This window comes from Macaca nemestrina, chromosome 20 (assembly GCF_043159975.1).
Source record: "Macaca nemestrina isolate mMacNem1 chromosome 20, mMacNem.hap1, whole genome shotgun sequence".
NCBI classification, from domain to species: Eukaryota; Metazoa; Chordata; class Mammalia; order Primates; family Cercopithecidae; genus Macaca; species Macaca nemestrina.
In genome coordinates this window covers 20,001,671-20,021,183 of record NC_092144.1, presented here as the reverse complement: position 1 = coordinate 20,021,183, position 19,513 = coordinate 20,001,671, and the positions used below count along the sequence as shown (strand labels likewise).

Here is a 19,513-nt window from a genome sequence, read left to right as displayed (position 1 = left end):
TCCCATGCTTTCACATGTAATCCAACAGGAATGAAGACACAGCAGGAAATAATTTCAGAGTTGAATGATGACATTATTCACTTTTCAAAAACTCTGAATATTTTTCAAGAAATAAAAGTATACTTTGAATGTAGTTACAACTCTGCAAAAAACCTTCTGATCCTCTTAAAGTTCTATACAAATAATTTTTCTACCAACTTTAGTTTTAGATTTTCTATACTCAGCACTCTGATTTAGTATATCTGAAGTGTCAGTACCTTATATATTTCTACCACAAATTCTCTGATATTTCCATAGACTTAATTATGGATTAAATATTTTACTTTTATTGCATCTGGAGAAATATGTTCTAGTATAACTCTGTTGATTTCCAAGCTGTAGTTTTTGAAAAATTGTTTTTCCAAATTTATTATACTTGCACAATTTTTCAATATAAATTCCCTGATGTTGAACAAAGTTTGATCAACTGCTTCAGAGTTTTCCTCTAGAAGAAAATGTCTACAATAAGATCTGTGATACAAGGCACTACAATCCTCTTTATATTTGTAATGTTCAACTTCAAAATAAATACTCTTCACTATAAAAGCTTATATTTTCTGAAAGATCTTTTGACAGTAATTGCACTTATAATGCTTTTATTAAGCATGAACTCTCTGGTGTTGAGTAAAATGTGAGCAGCTATTAATGGTTTTGTCATAGTCTTTACATTTGTATAATTTATCTCAAGTATAAATGCTTTCCTGGCAATAAAGTGTGAGCGTTGGTTAAAAGTTTTGCCACATTGTTCACACATGTAGGCATTTTCTCCAGTATGAATTATCTTACCTACAATCAAGTGTGACAACCATTTAAAGGCTTTGTCTCACTCTTCAGATTTCTAGGATTTCTCACCAGTATAATTTTTTTTATGGTTAGAAAAGTTTGAAGCATTGTCAAAAGTAGTCACATCTTTCTGATTTGTAGAGTTTCTCTCCAGTATAATTATCTTATGTCTGTTAAGAATTGAGGGCTTCTTAAAGGCTTTGCCATGTTTTTCACACTTGTGGGGTTTCTGTAGAGTATAAATTTTTTTTGAGACGAAGTCTTACTCTGTTGTCAAACTGGAGTGCAGTGGTGCAATCTTGGCTCACTGCAACCTCCGCCTCCCAGGTTCAAGTGATTCTCCTGCCTCAGCCTCCCAAGTAGATGTGAATACAGACAAGCACCACCACACCCAGATAATTTTTGTATTTTTAGTAGAGACAGGGTTTCACCATGTTGGCCAGGATGGTCTCGATCTCTTGACCTTGTGATCCGCCCGCCTCAGCCTCCCAAAATGCTGGGATTACAGGCATGAGCCACTGCACCGGCCAATTTTTAATGCTTAGTAAGAGTTGAGGACTGCTTAAAGGCTTTCCCACATTCTTCACATTTGTAGAGTTTCTCTCCAGTAAGAATTATTTTGTTTAATAAGGTCTGAGGACAGGTTAAATGCATTGCCACATTCTTCACAGTTGTAGGGTTTCTTTCTAGTATGAATTTTCCTATGTTTAGTAAGAGTTGAGGATTGGTTAAAGGCTTTACCACATTCTTCACATTTGTAAGATTTCTCTCCTGTATGAATTATCTTATGTTTAGTAAGATTTGAGGATCGGTTAAAAGCTTTGCCACATTCTTCACATTTGTAGGGTTTCTCTCCAGTGTGAATTCTCTTATGTGTAGTAAGGATTGATGATTGGCTAAAAGCTTTGCCACATTCTTCACATTTGTAAGGTTTCTCTCCAGTATGAATTATCTTATGTGCAGTAAGTTGTGGGGACCGGTTAAAGGCTTTGCCACATTCTTCACATTTGTAGGGTTTCTCTCCAGTATGAATCATCTTATGTGTAGTAAGGTTTGAGGACTCATTAAAGGCTTTGCCACACACTTCACATTTGTAAGGTTTCTCTCCAGTATGAATTCTTTTGTGTTTAGTAAGAGTTGAGGACCAATTAAAGCCTTTGCCACATTCTTCACATTTGTAAGATTTTTCTCCAGTATGAATTATCTTATGTTTAGTAAGGTATGAGAATCGGTTAAAAGCTTTGTCACATTCTTCACATTTGTAGGGTTTCTCTCCAGCATGAATGAACTTATGTGTAGTAAGGGTTGAAGACTGGTTAAAAGCTTTGCCACATTCTTCACATTTGTAGGGTTTCTCTCCAGTATGAATTATCTTATGTGTAGTAAGGTGTGAGGACCGGTTGAAGGCTTTGCCACATTCTTCACATTTGTAGGGTTTCTGTCCAGTATGAATTATCTTATGTGTAGTAAGGGTTGAGGACTGCTTAAAAGCTTTGCCACATTCTTCACATTTGAAGGGTTTCTCTCCAGTATGAATTCTCTTGTGTCTAGTAAGGGTTGAGAACCATTTAAAGGATTTGCCACATTCCTCACATTGGTAAGAATTCTCTCTAATATGAATTCTTTTATGTTGACTTAGGTGTAAAAGCATGCAAAATGATTTGCCACATTTTTTACATTTGAAAGGTTTCTTTCCAGTATGTCTTGTCTTATGTCTATTTGCATTTAAAAATTTATGAAAGACTTTCACATATTTATCACATGGAAATATTGCGCTCTGGGTAGTTGTCAAACACTGGTTTAGTTCATTATAACCTTCTTTGTACACCTTATACTCATCTACACTTGTGGAGCCTTTTCTTAACTGTAAATTCTCATGTTCACATTTTCCATATCTTCTCAGTATTACTTGTTGAAAAGAATCTTTTATGTCTTGCTCTGGCCAAAGGTCTTTGGTAAAATAAGAACACATAGCTGAAAGAAATAAAAACAACAAATTATTCAACTTACTAGACTCTGATAAACATACTTTACAAATCTAACCTATATTATACAAACTACATAAGCAAGATGCCATAATAAAATACCATAGGCCCTAAATCCTTCATAGACATATAAATGTAATAAAAACATACTGACCAAAATACATTTGAGGACAACTTAAAATAAGTGTGTAAATTTCCCCAGGTGAGTACACGGGAATGCAAAGACACAGAAGAAAAAGAAAAGTCTGTGGCATTTAGCCAACACAGTTCTTCCTACTCAACAATATTACATAGTGCCTTTCTAAGTAGAAGCTAACTTTTCATTTCTTTTTTAATAAACAAGTAAAATACTGGCACATACATCTATATTACTTGCTTCTAGGGGCCTTTCCAGAAACTGGTCTCCCATAACATAAAGTGCTGAAAGAAATGGTGGTATATTTTGGAATTACAGTTTGGGTCTGCTGAGACCAAAGGTAAATGTTACAGCAGCAGAAAGACTGCAGTACCACCGACAGGGAACAGATATAGCAAATGATTGCTGATGAAGATGAAACAGAAATAAACTCCTTTAACTAAAAAATAAACACAAAAATTTAGACAAGATACACTCTAAGAACATGTTTGACAGTCTCACAGGACCTCAAACCAAGATAATTGTTTTCAGACTACGCCAGGACAAAGCTACATTATAAACAATGTGACAGGTAGCTTTATTTAATGTTCAAATATTAATCAAAGATTACAATGAATACAAAATAGGGCAAAATCCTTCCATCAAAATTATAAGATTTTCAGAAAGAAACCATAAAAAGATGTATATATTAATTTTTAAAATTGAAAATAAATTGAATACTCAATGAGTAAAATAGGAACACAGAACTACAGAAAATCAGAAAAAAATGAGGATAAGAACAAAAATATTTAAAATACCCCAAAAAAACAGAAATTATAAAGGAAAATATAAAAAATTTGGAAAGAAAAAATAATATCAAAATGAAGAAGCTCAACAAACACACTAGGATACACACAAAGATATTTATAACAAACGCATATATAAGCACAATTTCGAAGAAGAGAATGGAGCTGCAAGATAAAAACGACATGTCATTTACAAGTATAGTCTTATGAGATAGCTGGTAAACTGTCAAAAAAACTTTGCAGGCCAGAAGGAAACTGTGTGATATAGTCAAAGTCCTGAAAAAAGTAGCTATCAAGTTAGAATAATACCATCAGCATATCTGTCCTGCCAAGTAGAAAGAAAAAAACCTTCAAAAATAACCAAATACTGAAAAAGTATATTGGCTCTTCATATGCCTTACATATAAAAGGTGCTGATAACCGTTGCTGCTACTGAAAATAACATGATTCAACAAAACAACACAACATCATATAAAATACATTATTCTCTGGGAAAAAAATGCACATACACAAAAATGGAAGTTCTTAGCATTATAATAATAGTGCAAAAATATTAATTATTCTCTAAAATTTGAAAGGTAAAAGCATAGAAATCATTATAAACATTTGTTAGTGAATATACAACATAAAATATATAATTGGCAACATCAATGACAAATTTGAAGGCAGATATAATGAGAAAAAAAATTTTCAATGCAACTTAAGTTCTTTCTTTTTTTTTTTTTCTTTTGATATGGAGTCTCACTCTGTCACCAGGCTGGAGTGCAGTGGTGCAATCTTAGCTCACAGCAACCTCCACCTCCTGAGTTCAAGTGATTCTCCTGCCTCAGCCTCCCAAGTAGCTGGGACTACAGGTGTGCACCACCATGCCCAGCTAATTTTTGTATTTTTAGTAGAGATGGGGCTTCATCTTGTTGGCCAGGATGGTCTCGATCCCTTGACCTTGTGATCCACCCGCCTCAACCTCCCAAAGTGCTGGGAATATATGTGTGAGCCACCACACCCGGCCTGAAGTTCATTTTTTACCAGATTAAAATACATTGTTGTATCTTTTAGAGGTTTTATATAATCCCCAAGGTAACCCCAAGAATATATTTGCATAGATACATAAAACAAATGGGAAAGAAATAAAAGCATATCAAGACAAGTATAACAAAGACACAAAGACAGAAAAAGAGAAAATGAGGAACAAAGATACAAGAAGCAAATAAAACAATAAAATAACAGTAGTAAGTCTTCATAAGTGGAGAAAAATAAAATTCTTTTGAGACAAGCAAATGCTAAGGGAACACATCACTACCAGGCCTGCCTTGCTAGAGCTCCTGAAAGGTTAAGGAGAAAAAACCATTACCAGTCATTGCAAAATCACAATGAAGTACAAAGATCAACTACGCTATAAAACAACTACATCAACAACTCTGCAAAATAAGCAGTTAGCACCACTTGGACAGAATCAAAATCACACATAACAATATTAACCTTAAATGCAATAGGCTGAATATTTCAATTCAAAGACACAGAAGGGCAAGCTGGATAAAGAGTCACGACACAGTTTGGGACCAGCCTGGCCAACATAGTGAAACTCCATCTCTACTAAAAATACAAAAAATTAGCTGGGTGTGGTGGCGGGCGCCTGTAATCCCAGCTACTCAAAACCACACAGCTACATCAAAACTGAACAACCTACTCCTGAATGAATTTCCTGAATGAACAACTTGCTCCTCTTTATTTCTGGATAAATAATACAACTAAATCAGAAATCAAGAAAGTATTTGAAAACAATGAGAATGAAGAGACAATGTACCAGAATTTCTAGAACACAGCTAAAGCAGTGTAAGAGGGAAATTTATAGCACTAAATACTCACATCAAAAAGCTAGATCTTAAATGGACACCCTAACATCGTAACTAAAAGAATGAGAAAACCAAGAGCAAACAAAACTTAAAGCTAGCAGAAGACAAGAAATAACCAGATTCAGACTGGAAGTGAATGACACTGAGACCCAAAAAACCCTTCAAAAAACTCAATGAATCCAGGAGCTGGTTTTTTTTTTTTTTGGACAAAATTAATAAAATAGACTGCTAGCTAGACTAATAAAGAAAAAAAGAGAAGAATGTAATAGACAATAAAAGTGATAAAGGGGATCTCATCACTGACCCCACAGAAATAAAAACAATGTTCAGAAAATACTATAAACACCTCTGTGCACATAAACTGGAAAATCGAGAAGAAATGGAAAAATTCTTGGACACATCTATCCTTTCAAGACTGAACCAGAAGAAGTTGAATCCCTGCATAGACCAATAACAAGTTCTGAAATTGAGGCGGTAACAAATAACCTACTAACCAAAAAAGTCCAGGAGCAGATAAATTTATAGCTGAATTCTACCAGAGGCACAAAGAGGATCTGGTACCATTTCTTCTGAAACTATTCCAAATGATGGAAAAGGAGGGGTCTCTCCTTAACTCATTCTATGAGGCCAGCATGGCAGAGATATAACAAAATAAAACAACAACAACACATACACATACACACAAAAACCTTCAAGCCAATATTCCTGATAAACATCAATGCAAAAATTCTCAATAAAATACTGGCAAAGTGAATCCAGCAGCACGTTAAAAAGCTTTATTCCTGGGATGCAAGGCTGGTTCAACATACAAAAATTGATGTAATTCAAGTCAGCTTTATTTCCAGGATGGAAGGCTGGTTCAACATACAAAAATCGATGTAATTCATCACATAAACAGATCTAAAGACAAAAACTACATGATTATCTCAAAAATGCAGAAAAGGCCTTCGATCAAATTTAACATCCCAACATGTTAAAAACTCTCAATAAACAAGGTATTCACGAAACATATATCAAAATAATAAGAGCTATCTATGACAAACCCATAGCCAATACCAAAGGGCAAAAGCTGGAAGCATTCCCCTTGAAAACTGGCACTAGAAAATGATGCCCTCTCCCGCCACTCCTATTTAACACAGTATTGCAATTTCTGACCAGGGAAATCAGGCAAGAGAAATAAATAAGTGATATGCAAACAAGAAGTCAAACTGTCTGTCTGTAGACGACATGATCCTAGATCTAGAAAGCCCCAATGTCTCAGCCCAAAAGCTTCTTCATCTCATACGCAACTTCAGCAAAGTCTCAGGATACAAAATTAATGTGCAAAAATCACAAGCATTTCAATACACCAACAATAAACAAGCAGAGAACCAAATCATGAATAAACTCCCATTCACAATTGCTACAAAGATAACAAAGTACCAAGGAATAAATCTAACAAGGGAAGTGAAGGACCTCTTCAAGGAGAACTACAAACCACTGCGTAAGAAAATCAGAGAGGACACAAACAAATAAAAAAGACAGAAAGAATCAATATTGTAAAAATGCCCATACTGCTCGAAGTAATTTATAGATTCCATGCTATTCTGACTAAACTACCACTGACATTCTTCACAGAATTAGAAAAAAAAAATTTTAAACTCATATGAAAACCCAAAAGACCCCATATAGCCAAGATAATTCTTTTCTTTTCTTTTCTTTTCTTTTTTGAGACAGAGTCTCACTCTGTCACCCAGGCAGGAGTGCAGTGGCATGATCTTAGCTCACTGCAACCTCTGCCTCCCGGGTTCAAGCAATGCTCCTGCCTCAGCCTCCCAAGTAGCTGGGATTACAGGAATATGCCACCATGCCCGCCTAATTTTTTGTATTTTTAGTAGAGGCAAGGTTTCACCATGTTGGCCAGGCTTCTCTCGAACTCCTGACCTCAAGCGATCCACCTGCCTTGGCCTCCCAAAATGCTGGGATTACAGGCATGAGCCACTGCACCTGGCCTAGCCAAGAGAATTCTAAGCAAAAAGAACAAGGCTGGAGGCATCATGGTATCCAACTTCAAACTATACTACAAAGCTGTAGTAACCAAAGCTGCCTGGTACTGTTATAAAAACATACATATAGACCAGTGGAATACAAGAGAGAACTCAGAAGTAAGACTACATATCTACAACCATCTGATCTTTGAAAACCCTGACAAAAACAAGCAATGGAAAAGCATTCCCTTTTAATAAATGGCGCTGGGAGAACTGGCTTAGCTATATGCAGAAAATTGAAATTGGACCCCTTTCTTACGCCTATACAAAAATTAACTCAAGATGAATTAAAGACTTAAATGTGAAACCCAAAACTACAAGAACCCTTGAAGAAAATCTAGGCAATACCATTCAGGACATAGGCATGGGCAAAGATTTCACGATGAAAACGTCAAAAGCAATTGCACCAAAAGCAAACATTGACAAATGAGATCTAATGAAACTAAAGAGCTACTGCACAGCAAAAGAAATTATCACCAGGTGTGGTGGCTCACGCCTGTAATCCCAGCGCTTTGGGAGGCTGAAGGGGTTGGATGAGGATGGGGTCAGGAGTTCAAGACCAGCCTGGCCAAGATGGTGGAACCCCATTTCTACTAAAAATACAAAAATTAGCCAGGCATGGTGGCAGGCGCCTGTAATCCCAGCTACTCTAGTAGCTGAGGCAGAGAATTGCTTGAACCCAGGAGGTTGCAGTGAGCCGAGACCACACCACTGCACTGCAGCCTGGGTGACAGAGCAGGACTCTGTCTGGAAAAGAGAAAAGAAAAGAAAAGAAAAGAAAAGAAAAGAAAAGAAAAGAAAATTATCATCAGACTGAACAGACAATCTACAGAATGGGAGAACATTTTTGCAATCTATTCATCTGACTAAGGTTAATATCCAGAGTCTACAAAGAACTTAAACAAATTTACAAGAATTAACCCCATTAAAAAGTAAACAAAGGCCGGGCACAGTGGCTCATGGCTATAATCCCAGCACTTTGGGAGGTCGAGGTGGGCGGATCACCTGAGATTGGGAGTTTAAGAACAGCCCTGACCAACATGGAGAAACTCCACCTCTACTAAAAATACAAAAAATTAGCCAGGCAAGGCGGCACACACCTGTAATGCCAGCTACTTGGGAGGCTAAGGCAGGAGAATCACTTGATCTTGGGAGGCAGAGGTTGCAGTGAGCTGAGTTTGCGCCATTGCATTCCAGCCTGGGCAACAAGAGCAAAACTCGGTCTCAAAAAAAAAAAAAAAAAAAAAAAGTGAGCAAAGAACAAGCAGCAGCACTTCTCAAAAGAAGACATTTATGTGGAGCTCAACATCAGTGATCAGTAAGGAAATGGAAATCGAAACCGCAATAAGGTATCGTCTCATACCAGTCAGAATGGTGATTATTAAAAAGTCAAAAAACAGACGGTGGTGAAGTTATGGAGAAATAGAAATGCTTTTACGCTTTTGGTGGGAATGTAAATTAGTTCAACCATTGTGAAAGCCAGAATGGCGATTCCTCAAAGACCTAGAACCACATACATTATTGGACCCACCAATCCTATTACTGGGTATATACTCAAAGGAATATAAATCATTCTATTATGAAGATACACGGATGTGTATCTTCATTGCAGCAACATTCACAATAGTAAAGACATGGCATCAACCCAAATGCCCGTCTATAACAGACTGGATAAATAAAATGTGGTACATATGCACCATAGACTACTATGCAGCCATTAAAAGGAACAAGATCACGTACTTTGCAAAGACAGAGATGGAGCTGGAAGCCATTATTTTCAGCAAACTAACACAAGAACAAAAAACTAAACACCACATTTTCTCACTTATAAGTGGGAGTTGAACAATAAGAACACATGGACATATGGAGGGAAACAACACACACTGGGGTCTGTCACGGGGAGGGAGAGCATCAGGATAAATAGCTAATGCATGCAGGGCTTAACACTGAGGTGAGGGGTTAATAGGTGCAGCAAACCACTACAGCACACGTTTACTTATGTAACAAACCTGCGCATCCTGCACATGTATCCTGGAACACAAAATTTAATTTAATTTAATTTAAAAAAAGAACAACAATAAAACTGGTAATAGTAACTTTATATCTTTAAGCAATCATTTTAAAAATAAATTAGTTAAATTACTTAATAAAAATAATGTAATCTCAGAATGTTGGGAGGCCGAGGGAACTTTAACTCAAGACTTTGAGACCAACCTAGACAACATGGCAAAAAACCGTCTCTACAGAAAAAAGTACAAAAAACTATCTGGGTTTGGGATGGCACACATTTGCAAACCAGCTACTCAAGAAACTGAAATGAGATCATCTGAGTTTGGGAGGCTGAGGTTGCAGTGAGTCATGATCATACCACTGCAAACCAGCCTGGATGACAGCGTGAGACTGTATCTCAAAAATAAATACATTGGCCGGGCGCAGTGGCTCATGCCTGTCATCCCAGCACTTTGGGAGGCTGAGGCGGGCAGATCACAAGGTCAGATTGGGACCAGCCTGACCAACATGGTGAAACCCTGTCTCTACTAAAAATACAAAAATTAGCCATGACGCCTGTAGTCCCAGCTACTTGGGAGGCTGAGGCAGGAATATCACTTGAATCCAGGAGGTGGAGGTTGCAGTAAGCAGAGACCATGGCTCTCCAGCCTGGGCGACAGAGAGAGACGCCATCTCAAAAAAATAAAAATTAAATTAAATTATTCTTTTATAAAAAGAAAAAGAAATAAGATGCCTTAATAGCTTAAGTTAAAAAGTACACAATTTGCTGTCTATAAGAGATGTATTTTAGCATTGAGTCAAATAGGTTGAAAGTAACAGAATTGAAAAAAATCTATATTCCATGCAAATAGTAACCACAATTGGGTGAGGTGGTAATAATTATATTGTGTATAATATGCTTGTATATAACAACATAGGACATATGCTTGTATATAATAGCATAGGACAAACACGATATTATATAACGGTCAAATTTGTCAATTTACCAGGAATCTGTAACTATCATATCTATTTATATGTATACATATATATGACATAAGGGCTCGAAAATATATAAAGCAAACTTTGACAAAGGTGAACGAAGAAATACATAGCAACATAATTGTAGAGATAAATAGAAAATTCAGATAAAATATCAGTAAGAAAACAGAAAATAGACATTATAGACTGTATTAACTGTTTTGCATATAGAGGAACACCTGAGTGTGTAACTTATAAAGAAAGAAGGTTTATTTGGCTCACAGTTCAGCAGACTGTACAAGAAGGGTGTAACAGCATCTGCTTCCGGTGAGGGTCTCAGGAAACTTACAATCATGGTGGAAGACAAAGAGTAACTTTGGCACCTGTAATCCCAGTTACTCAGGAGGCTGAGGCAGGAGAATCGTTTGAACCCAGGCGGCAGAGGTTGCAGTGAGCTGAGATTGTGCCATTACACTCCAGCCTTGGTGAGAGAGTGAGACTCACCCCCACCAAAAAAAAAAGAAAAAAAAAAAGAAAAAAGAATTGAACTAAATTTTCATCAAAAAAGATACCCAAATGGGAAAAACCACTTGAAAAGAAAAGCAAAATTAATGATTTGTAGAGAAACGCATAAAAATAAAAATGAGGCCAGGCGTAGTGGCTCACGCATGTAATCCCAGCACCTTGGCAGGTCAAGGTAGATGGATCACCTGAGGTCAGGAGTTCAAGACTAGCCTGGCCAACATGGTGAAACCTCCATCTCTACTAAAAATATAAAAATTAGCCTGGCATGGTGGCAGGCACCTGTAACCTCAGCTACTCAGGAGGCGGAGGCAGGAGAATTGATGGAACCCGGGAGGCAGAGGTTGCAGGGAGCCATCACACCATTGCCTGGGTGACAACAGCAGGCCTGGATGATAACAGCAATGCTCCCTCTCAAAAAATAAAAAATAATAAATAAATAAAATCTCATTACAATGGCCACTACAGTATATGTTTGAAAATATACATGTTTTTTAAAACACCAAATCTGTTGATGATGCAATGAAAATAAAGCCTATATTGATTCTTGGTAGAAAATAAGGAAGCAGCCATTATTTTAAAATGTTATAAATGCTTCTTAAATAATTAACAATGGAATTATCAAATACAGCAATCCCACTCTTATCAATCTATATCCAAAATATCCAACACAGGACCTGGGACATATTTGAACATCCATGTTTATTGTACCTGTATTCACAAAAGCCAAAAGGCAGAAGCAACCCAGGTGTCTCTTAATTTATAAACACATCAAAAATGTAACATATACATTCAATGAAATATTATCACAGAAATCAAAGATTATCAAATATTATAATTAAATCAATTATCAAAGAAATCTTGTCACATTTTAAGATAAACTTGGAAAATATTATGTCACTTGAAATAAGCTAGAAACAAAATGATGAATACAATTCCACTTACATGAGATATCTTAAGTAGTCACAATCATAAAAACAGAAAGTGGAAGGGTGTTTGTCATGGGCTGGGGAGAGGGTAAAATGGGTTCTTGTTACTTAAATGGATATTGGGTGTTAGTTTCACAACATGTAAAATTTCTAGAAGTCTTTTGCATAACAGTGTGAATGTATTTAACATCCCTGAAACATACAGCTTCTTTTTGAGACAGGGTCCACTCTGTCACCTAAGCTAAAGTGCAGTGGCACCATTTTGTCTCACTTCAGCCTCAAACTCCTAGGCTCAAGTAATCCTCCCTAAATCTCCCAAATAGCTAGGTCCATAGGTACACAACACTATGCCTGGATATTTTTTTAAAATTTTGTAGAGAGGAAATCTCCGTATGTTGCCCAGGCTGGTCTCAAACTTTGGGGCTCAAATGATAGTCCTGTGTCGGCCTCCCAAAATCCAGGGATTACAGATGTGAGCCCCCACCATGTCTGGAATGCGCACTTAAATAGATGTAAGATGCTTAATTTTATGTTATCTGTTTTGTTTGTTTTTTCTTATTTATTTGTTTTTTTTGAGACAGAATCTCGCTCTCTCACCCAGGCTGGAGTGCGGTGGCATGATCTCGGCTCACTGCAACCTCTGCCTACTGGGTTTAATGACTCTCCTGCCTCAGTCTCCTGTGTAGCTCAAATTACAGGCATATGCCACCATGTCTGGCTAATTTTGTATTTTTTTTTGTTTTTTTTTTTGTTTTTTTTTTTTGAGACGGAGTCTCGCTCTGTCGCCCAGACTGGAGTGCAGTGGCCGGATCTCAGCTCACTGCAAGCTCCGCCTCCCGGGTTCACGCCATTCTCCTGCCTCAGCCTCCCGAGTAGCTGGGACTACAGGCGCCCGCCACCTCGCCCGGCTAGTTTTTTGTATTTTTTTTTTAGTAGAGACGGGGTTTCACCGTGTTAGCCAGGATGGTCTCGATCTCCTGACCTCGTGATCCGCCCGTCTCGGCCTCCCAAAGTGCTGGGATTACAGGCTTGAGCCACCGCGCCCGGCCGCTAATTTTGTATTTTTAGTAGAGACAGGGTTTCACCATGTTGGCCAGGCTGGTCTGGAGCTCCTGACCTCAAGTGATCTGCCTGCCTCGGCCTCCCAAAGTGCTGGGATGACAGGCATGAGCCCCTGTGACCAGCCTGTTATGTGTTTTTTGTGTTTTTACAACAATTAATTTTTCTAAAGGAAAAACACAAAAAAATACAGAATTATAAATCTTCTCAAAAATTACCTTCAAATCACAAAAGTGTCTTTCTCACACAAAGAAAATACATATGCGGTGGCTCACGCCTGTAACCCCAGCACTTTGGGAGGCCAAGGCGGGTGGATCACGAGGTCAGGAGATTGAGACTATCCTGGCTAACATGGTGAAACACCATCTCTACTAAAAATACAAAAATTTAGCCGGGCGTGGTGGCAGACACCTGCAGTCCCAGCTACTTGGGACGCTGAGGCAGGAGAATCACTTGAACCCAAGAGGCAGAGGTTGCAGTGAGCCAAGATTATGCCACTGCACACCAGCCTGAGTGAAAGAGTGAGACTCCGTCTCAAAAAAAAAAAAATTTATATATATAGACATATATATACACACACATATATTCATCATTAGACACATGGTGAGAATAAGACATAAAGAAAATATTTTCATGACTACTCACTTAGACAAGATAAAACAGCCACTGAAAATCAGCTAAGAAAGAATATATACGATTAAGTCATAACCAATAATGAAGTCATATTTATAGATAAAACACACACATATATAATCTGATCATGATAGATGTATGGCTGACTTATCTCTTAATTAAACCTCACATTGACTTAAAGTATACAAACAGAATTGCAAATTGGTTAAAATTATAAGAAAAACTAAAAAACACAAAGAGCTGATGTTAAGAAATATACACTGAAAAAACACTAATAAGAAACTGTGTAATAAGAGACATGTTTACTCATAAAATCTGGTATGCAACATTAATGTGCCATTAAAAAAGAATTGTCTGGATAACTACAATAGTTGACTGTGTACTCAGGGAAGGCAGGTATTTTGAATCACTGGCATGCACTGTGTGGCAGTAAAATTTCACAGAATATGCAGTAAAATTATAAATAGAATAGTCTAACAAGAAACTTTAAAAAAAAAAAGCATGTTAAAAATGTGACACATTTTATGTTTTAAATATATGCTATTCTTACACAAAATTGAAACTACTGTAATCCAACTTTAGAAGCAAAGAATATCATTACACTGCTAAATTAAAACTTATATTTTGCAAAATAGGGTTAGAGCCTCTGATGTGTAAAACATATTTAGAAATAAATTATGTTGGGCCGGGCACAATGGCTCACGCCTGTAATCCCAGCATTTTGGGAGGCTGAGGCAGGTGGATCACAAGGTCAGGAGTTCGAGACCAGCCTGGCCAATATGGTGAAACCCCATCTCTACTAAAAATACAAAAAACTAGCTAAGTGTGGTGGCACATGCCTGTAGTCCCACCTATTCAGGAGGCTGAGGCAGGAGAATAGCCTGAACCTGGGAGGTGGAGGTTGCAGTGAGCCTAGATCATGCCACTGCACTCTAGCCTGGGTGACAGACTGAGATAAAGAAAAGAAAAGAAAAGAAAAGAAAAGAAAAGAAAAGAAAAGAAAAAGAAAAGGAGAAGAAAAGGAAAGGAAGAAAGAAAAGAAAGAAAGAAGGAAATTATGTTATCATTTAGATATATGCTGAAGAAAGTGGGTGAAAATCCTTTAAATCCTTTTTACCTGCAGCAAACTTAAATTTGTAAGTAACCATTTTAGTAATATGGAGTGCCTACCAATTATATAATTTACTTCAGGCATAACATGTAAACTCTAGCATATTGTCCTAAATGTCTGAATCTAAAATGACAGACAAGTTTGAAATAGAAAATAGGAAGTAAAAATGTATAGAAAGAGTAACATCAGTGACATACAAAAATAGAAGGTGCTCTATTTGATTAACCTTGCCACAACAAAAAAATAATTCAGTCATCCCTGACAAAAAATGCCTTCAGGAGAGAGCCAGGCATCATGGCTCACATCTGTAATGACAGCTACATGGTACACTGAGGTTGGAGAATTGCTGCAGGACTGGATTTCAAGACCAGCCTGGATGATAAACAAGATCCTATCTCCAAAGTAAGTGCCTTTAAGAGAGCTTTGAGATGCAGGGAGGGAGTTGTGAAACACTGCTAAAGCTCAAGATTGAGGGGTGTTTTTTCAGAGGACAGGCACTTATTCATGTGGGAAACTACAGGACCCTTGGTTTTGGCTACAGATCAAGAAATGGCCCACCCAACTTGGTCCAACAGAGAATTCTGAAGTTAACTCTATAACCATCCCAAACTCCTCCTGGTTACAGTCTAGGAAAGGTCCTGCCCTTCCAGAGACCTGGAGGAAGACACCCATTTGCAGCCTTGCAGACAGGACTACAGACCTTGGTTTTTACTGTGGTCCCTGAAGCACTCCAAAGACTCAGTTCCAGCTCTCTGAGCCACAGATCATGATCAGTTTTTCCTAAATAGAAACCCACACAGTGAAATGAAGAAATCCTCTCTGGTACTCAGTGAAAGCAATACCCATTCACATCCTGATATAAGGGCCATTATACATGGAGCCAACTGCAGAAATCTGCCTTAGTGTCTGCCCTACAAATCAAAGTCTTAACGAATATATACAATCTGTCCAAAAACAAAATGGGAATTACAAGTACCCAAGCCCTTGTGACAAGCCATCTAAAGGTGGACTCTAGTGCAGACCCAGCAGCTTTGTGACAAAACTACAACCCCTCTTCACTACAAACCGAGAGGGCATCCCATCACCCTAGGGACACAACAGAAAAAGATCTTTACCTCCTGAAACCTGTTTATAAAAGCTAAGGAGTTGTTTGCTCCTTCAAATTCACAGACGCCAATATAAAACCATATTGTGCCCATTGTCAATGCTTCTATTTTAATGTAGCACCGAAAGTGTGTGGCACAAGAATTAGTCAAAAACATTTTTAAAAAGCCATTGGAATTAAAGAGAAATAAGTAAAAAGTTGCTGTTTGTGGATTATATGATCTTATATATAGAAAAACCACAAACAGTACATTCAAATTTGTCTAAACAGCCAGGTGCAGTAGCTCACACCTGTAATCCCAGCATTTTGGGAGGCTGACAGGGGCAAATCACAAGGTCAGGAGTTCAAGACCAGCCTGGCCAACGTAGTGAAATCCTGTCTTACTAAAAATGCAAAAAAAAAAAAAAAAAAAAAAATGTAGCTGGGCATGGTGCCGGGCACCTGTAGTCCCAACTACTTGGGAGGCTGAGGCAAGAAAATCACTTGAATCTAGGATGCGGAGGTTGTGGTGAGCTGAGATTATGCCATTGCACTCCAGCCTAGGCAACACAGTGAGACTGTATCTCAAAAAAAGAAAAAAAAGAAAAATTTGTCTAAACTAATAAATACAGTCAGTAACTTAACAAAATATAAAATTAACATACAAGTTATGGTTCCATACACTTAAAACAAACTATCTGATGCAACAGAGGAAGAAAATAATCTTATGAACAATACATTAAAATACATTTCTGAGAACAAATATAATGAAGAAGGTAAAAAATCTTTACAATGAAATATTTAAGATATCAATGAAAAAAATTACAGAAGACAAAAATGAATTTTAAAATATTTAATGTCGGCCGGGCGCAGTGGCTCATGCCTGTAATCCCAGCACTTTGGGAGGCCGAGGTGGACAGATCACAAGGTCAGGAGTCTGGGACCAGCCTGAATAGCATGGTGAAACCCCATCTCTACTAAAAATAAAAAAAATTAGCTATGTGTGGTGGCACAAGCCTGTAGTACCAGCTACTCAGAAGGCTGAAGCAGGAGAATCACTTGAACACAGGAAGAGGAGGTTGCAGTGAGCCAAGATTGTACCACTGCACTCCAGCCTGGTGACAGAGTGAGATTCTGTCTCAAAAAAAAAAAAAAAAAAAAATTTCATGTCTAGGATTGAAAGAATAAATATTGTTAAAATGCCATATTATCTAAAGTAATCTATATATTTAATAAACTCTCTATGATAATTCCAGTGGCATTTCTTCACAGTAGAAAATACAATTCTAAAATTTACAAGAAATTGTAATAAACTTCAAATACCCAAAGCATTCTTGAGAAAAAAGAACAAAGCAGAGGGACATAATAATTTATAATTTCAAACTATATTTTAAGACTATAGTAATACAAACAGGATGGAATATGCAAAAATATTAACAAGAAACGCTTAATGGAACAGAAATCCCTACTCTCACATATTTCAGACAGGATTCAAAAAGAGAACTAAAAAATAATTTAACAAAGAATTTTTCAAAATTATACAGACATTTGTGTGTCCCCCAAAAGAATAAAAAAGCAGTCAGATTGTACAGTCTTTTATATGCTATGACAAGAACTTTGGCTTTCATTGTATGCTTGAAGGAAGATCCCCCAAGAAAAAGTAGAATTCTTAGAGAATTTAAAAGCATAAGACAGAAAATGCCCCCATGTGAGAAAAAATCTTAAGAAAATATTCAGGCCTCCCAGAAACTAGATGCTTCCCAAATCCCACTGTAAGGACTGGCATATATGCTTTTTTTTTTTTTTAACCTTTGGACCTCTCATCTGTTTTTTTTCACTCTCACCTACCTGGGGGTTCATCCACCATCTCATGTCTCTTCATATTCCAGGGCTCTTTTTCTTGCTCCAGACAGGTGACTGGGTCTTGCTTAGAGACAGCAATACCTGCTTTATTAAAAATAAATAACGTGAATCTTGCCTATATTCTCTAATTACTAACCTAGTACTGTGCTCAGTAAAAAAGGATGTGACAGAATATTCTAGAAAATTAATCCAAAGTGAGGCCAAGACGGGCAGATCACCTGAGGTCAGAAGTTTGAGACCAACCTGTCCAACATGGTGAAACCCTCATCTTTACTAAAAATACAAAATTAGCTGGGCATGGTGGCGGGTGCCTGTAGTCCCAGCTACTCCAGAGGCTCAGAGGGAGAATTGCTTGCACCCGGGAGGCAGAGGTGGCAGGTAGTAGCGCCACTGCACTCCAGTCTAGGCAACAGGAAAAAAATTCTGTCTCAAAAACAAAAAAGTGTTTTGGCCAGGCACAGTGGCTCACACTGTAATCCCAGCAATTTGGAAGGGCAAGGCGGGTGGATCCCCTGAGGTCAGGAGTTTGAAACCAGCCTGGCCAACATGGTGAAACACCATACCTACTAAAAATACAAAAATTTGCTGGGCACAGAGGTGCACACTTGTAATCCCAGCTACTTGGGAGGCTGAGGCAGGAGAATCGCTTGAATCCAGGGTGGAGGCTGCAGTGAGCCAAGATCACACCATTGCACTCCAGCCTGGGAGACAGGGTAAGATTCCATCTCAAAAAAATAAATAAATAAATAAATAAATAAACAAATAAAATTAATCCGAAAATACTAACTAAAGAGAAACATCTCTAACTATTTAGAAAATATTTTAAATTTGTAGGTTTTTAATTTTACCACCTGAATCAAAAATTGGTGATGGCAAACAGATTTTAAGATATGGGTAATGATAGTTTATGCCACTAAATTTCTGGAATGACCACTAATCTAGAGTGAAGGATACACATCAGCTCAGGAATGTGGAAAGTTTAGATCAAGATGAAACATGTTGAAGAAATTCTTTTCTACACAGACAAATCATCAAGGTTTTCTTGAAAACTGGGATCAGAAACTCACTTATGCAAAGCATAAATTATCAAAAAAATTCTACAAAATAGAGACATAAAACCTTTAGGGTATATTAAAAATTGTGTATTAAAGTTATCCTCACCCAAGAAGACCAAGTTTTTGTAGTTCTCTAACATCACATTCATATATAAATTCTGCTGAGCAGGGTTCAGGCATTCCCACTCCTCCAGAGAGAATTCTATGGCCACATCCCTAAATGTCAATGTCTCCTGAAAAACACATACACACAGACACACATATATTTACCAAGGGGCCATGGGCAGAATTTATTATTTGAATTGAGGTGAAATGAAAGAGTAAAGAGAACTGATTCTGACTTATAAGAATAACTGAAATTATCCAATAATTTTTAACACAGAAATATTTTCTAATGTATTCTCTTACTCTGAGGGCAGAGAATGGCATAAGATTCACAACACCAGTGCATATATGATACTTCTCTGGATGATAAAGTATATAATTAAGGACACAAACACAAACATATACATCACTGAGTGCTATACTTACATCATAATGAGTTGTGTATATTTTTCAGACAAGAAAAAACAAGTTCAGTTAGAAGGTACCTCTCAAATTTTAATGTGTACAATAGACTGGAGATCCAGTTGTGAAGATTTTTTTTTATATATATTTTTCAGAAGGTCTGGAACAAAGT

General features: G+C 37.3%; 1 protein-coding gene across 1 annotated transcript in view; it reads right to left on the bottom strand.

Annotated features, from left to right (window-relative positions):
• Window positions 1-952: 952 nt before the first annotated feature.
• Window positions 953-19,513, bottom strand: part of LOC105489703 (zinc finger protein 431) — a 35,292-nt gene continuing 16,731 nt past the window's right edge. The window contains 4 exon segments of the mRNA XM_011754704.3: window positions 953-1,444; window positions 1,446-2,796; window positions 17,765-17,860; window positions 18,941-19,067. Of these exon segments, the coding sequence (XP_011753006.3) occupies window positions 1,357-1,444; window positions 1,446-2,796; window positions 17,765-17,860; window positions 18,941-19,067 (1,662 nt within the window). The 3' untranslated portion in view covers window positions 953-1,356.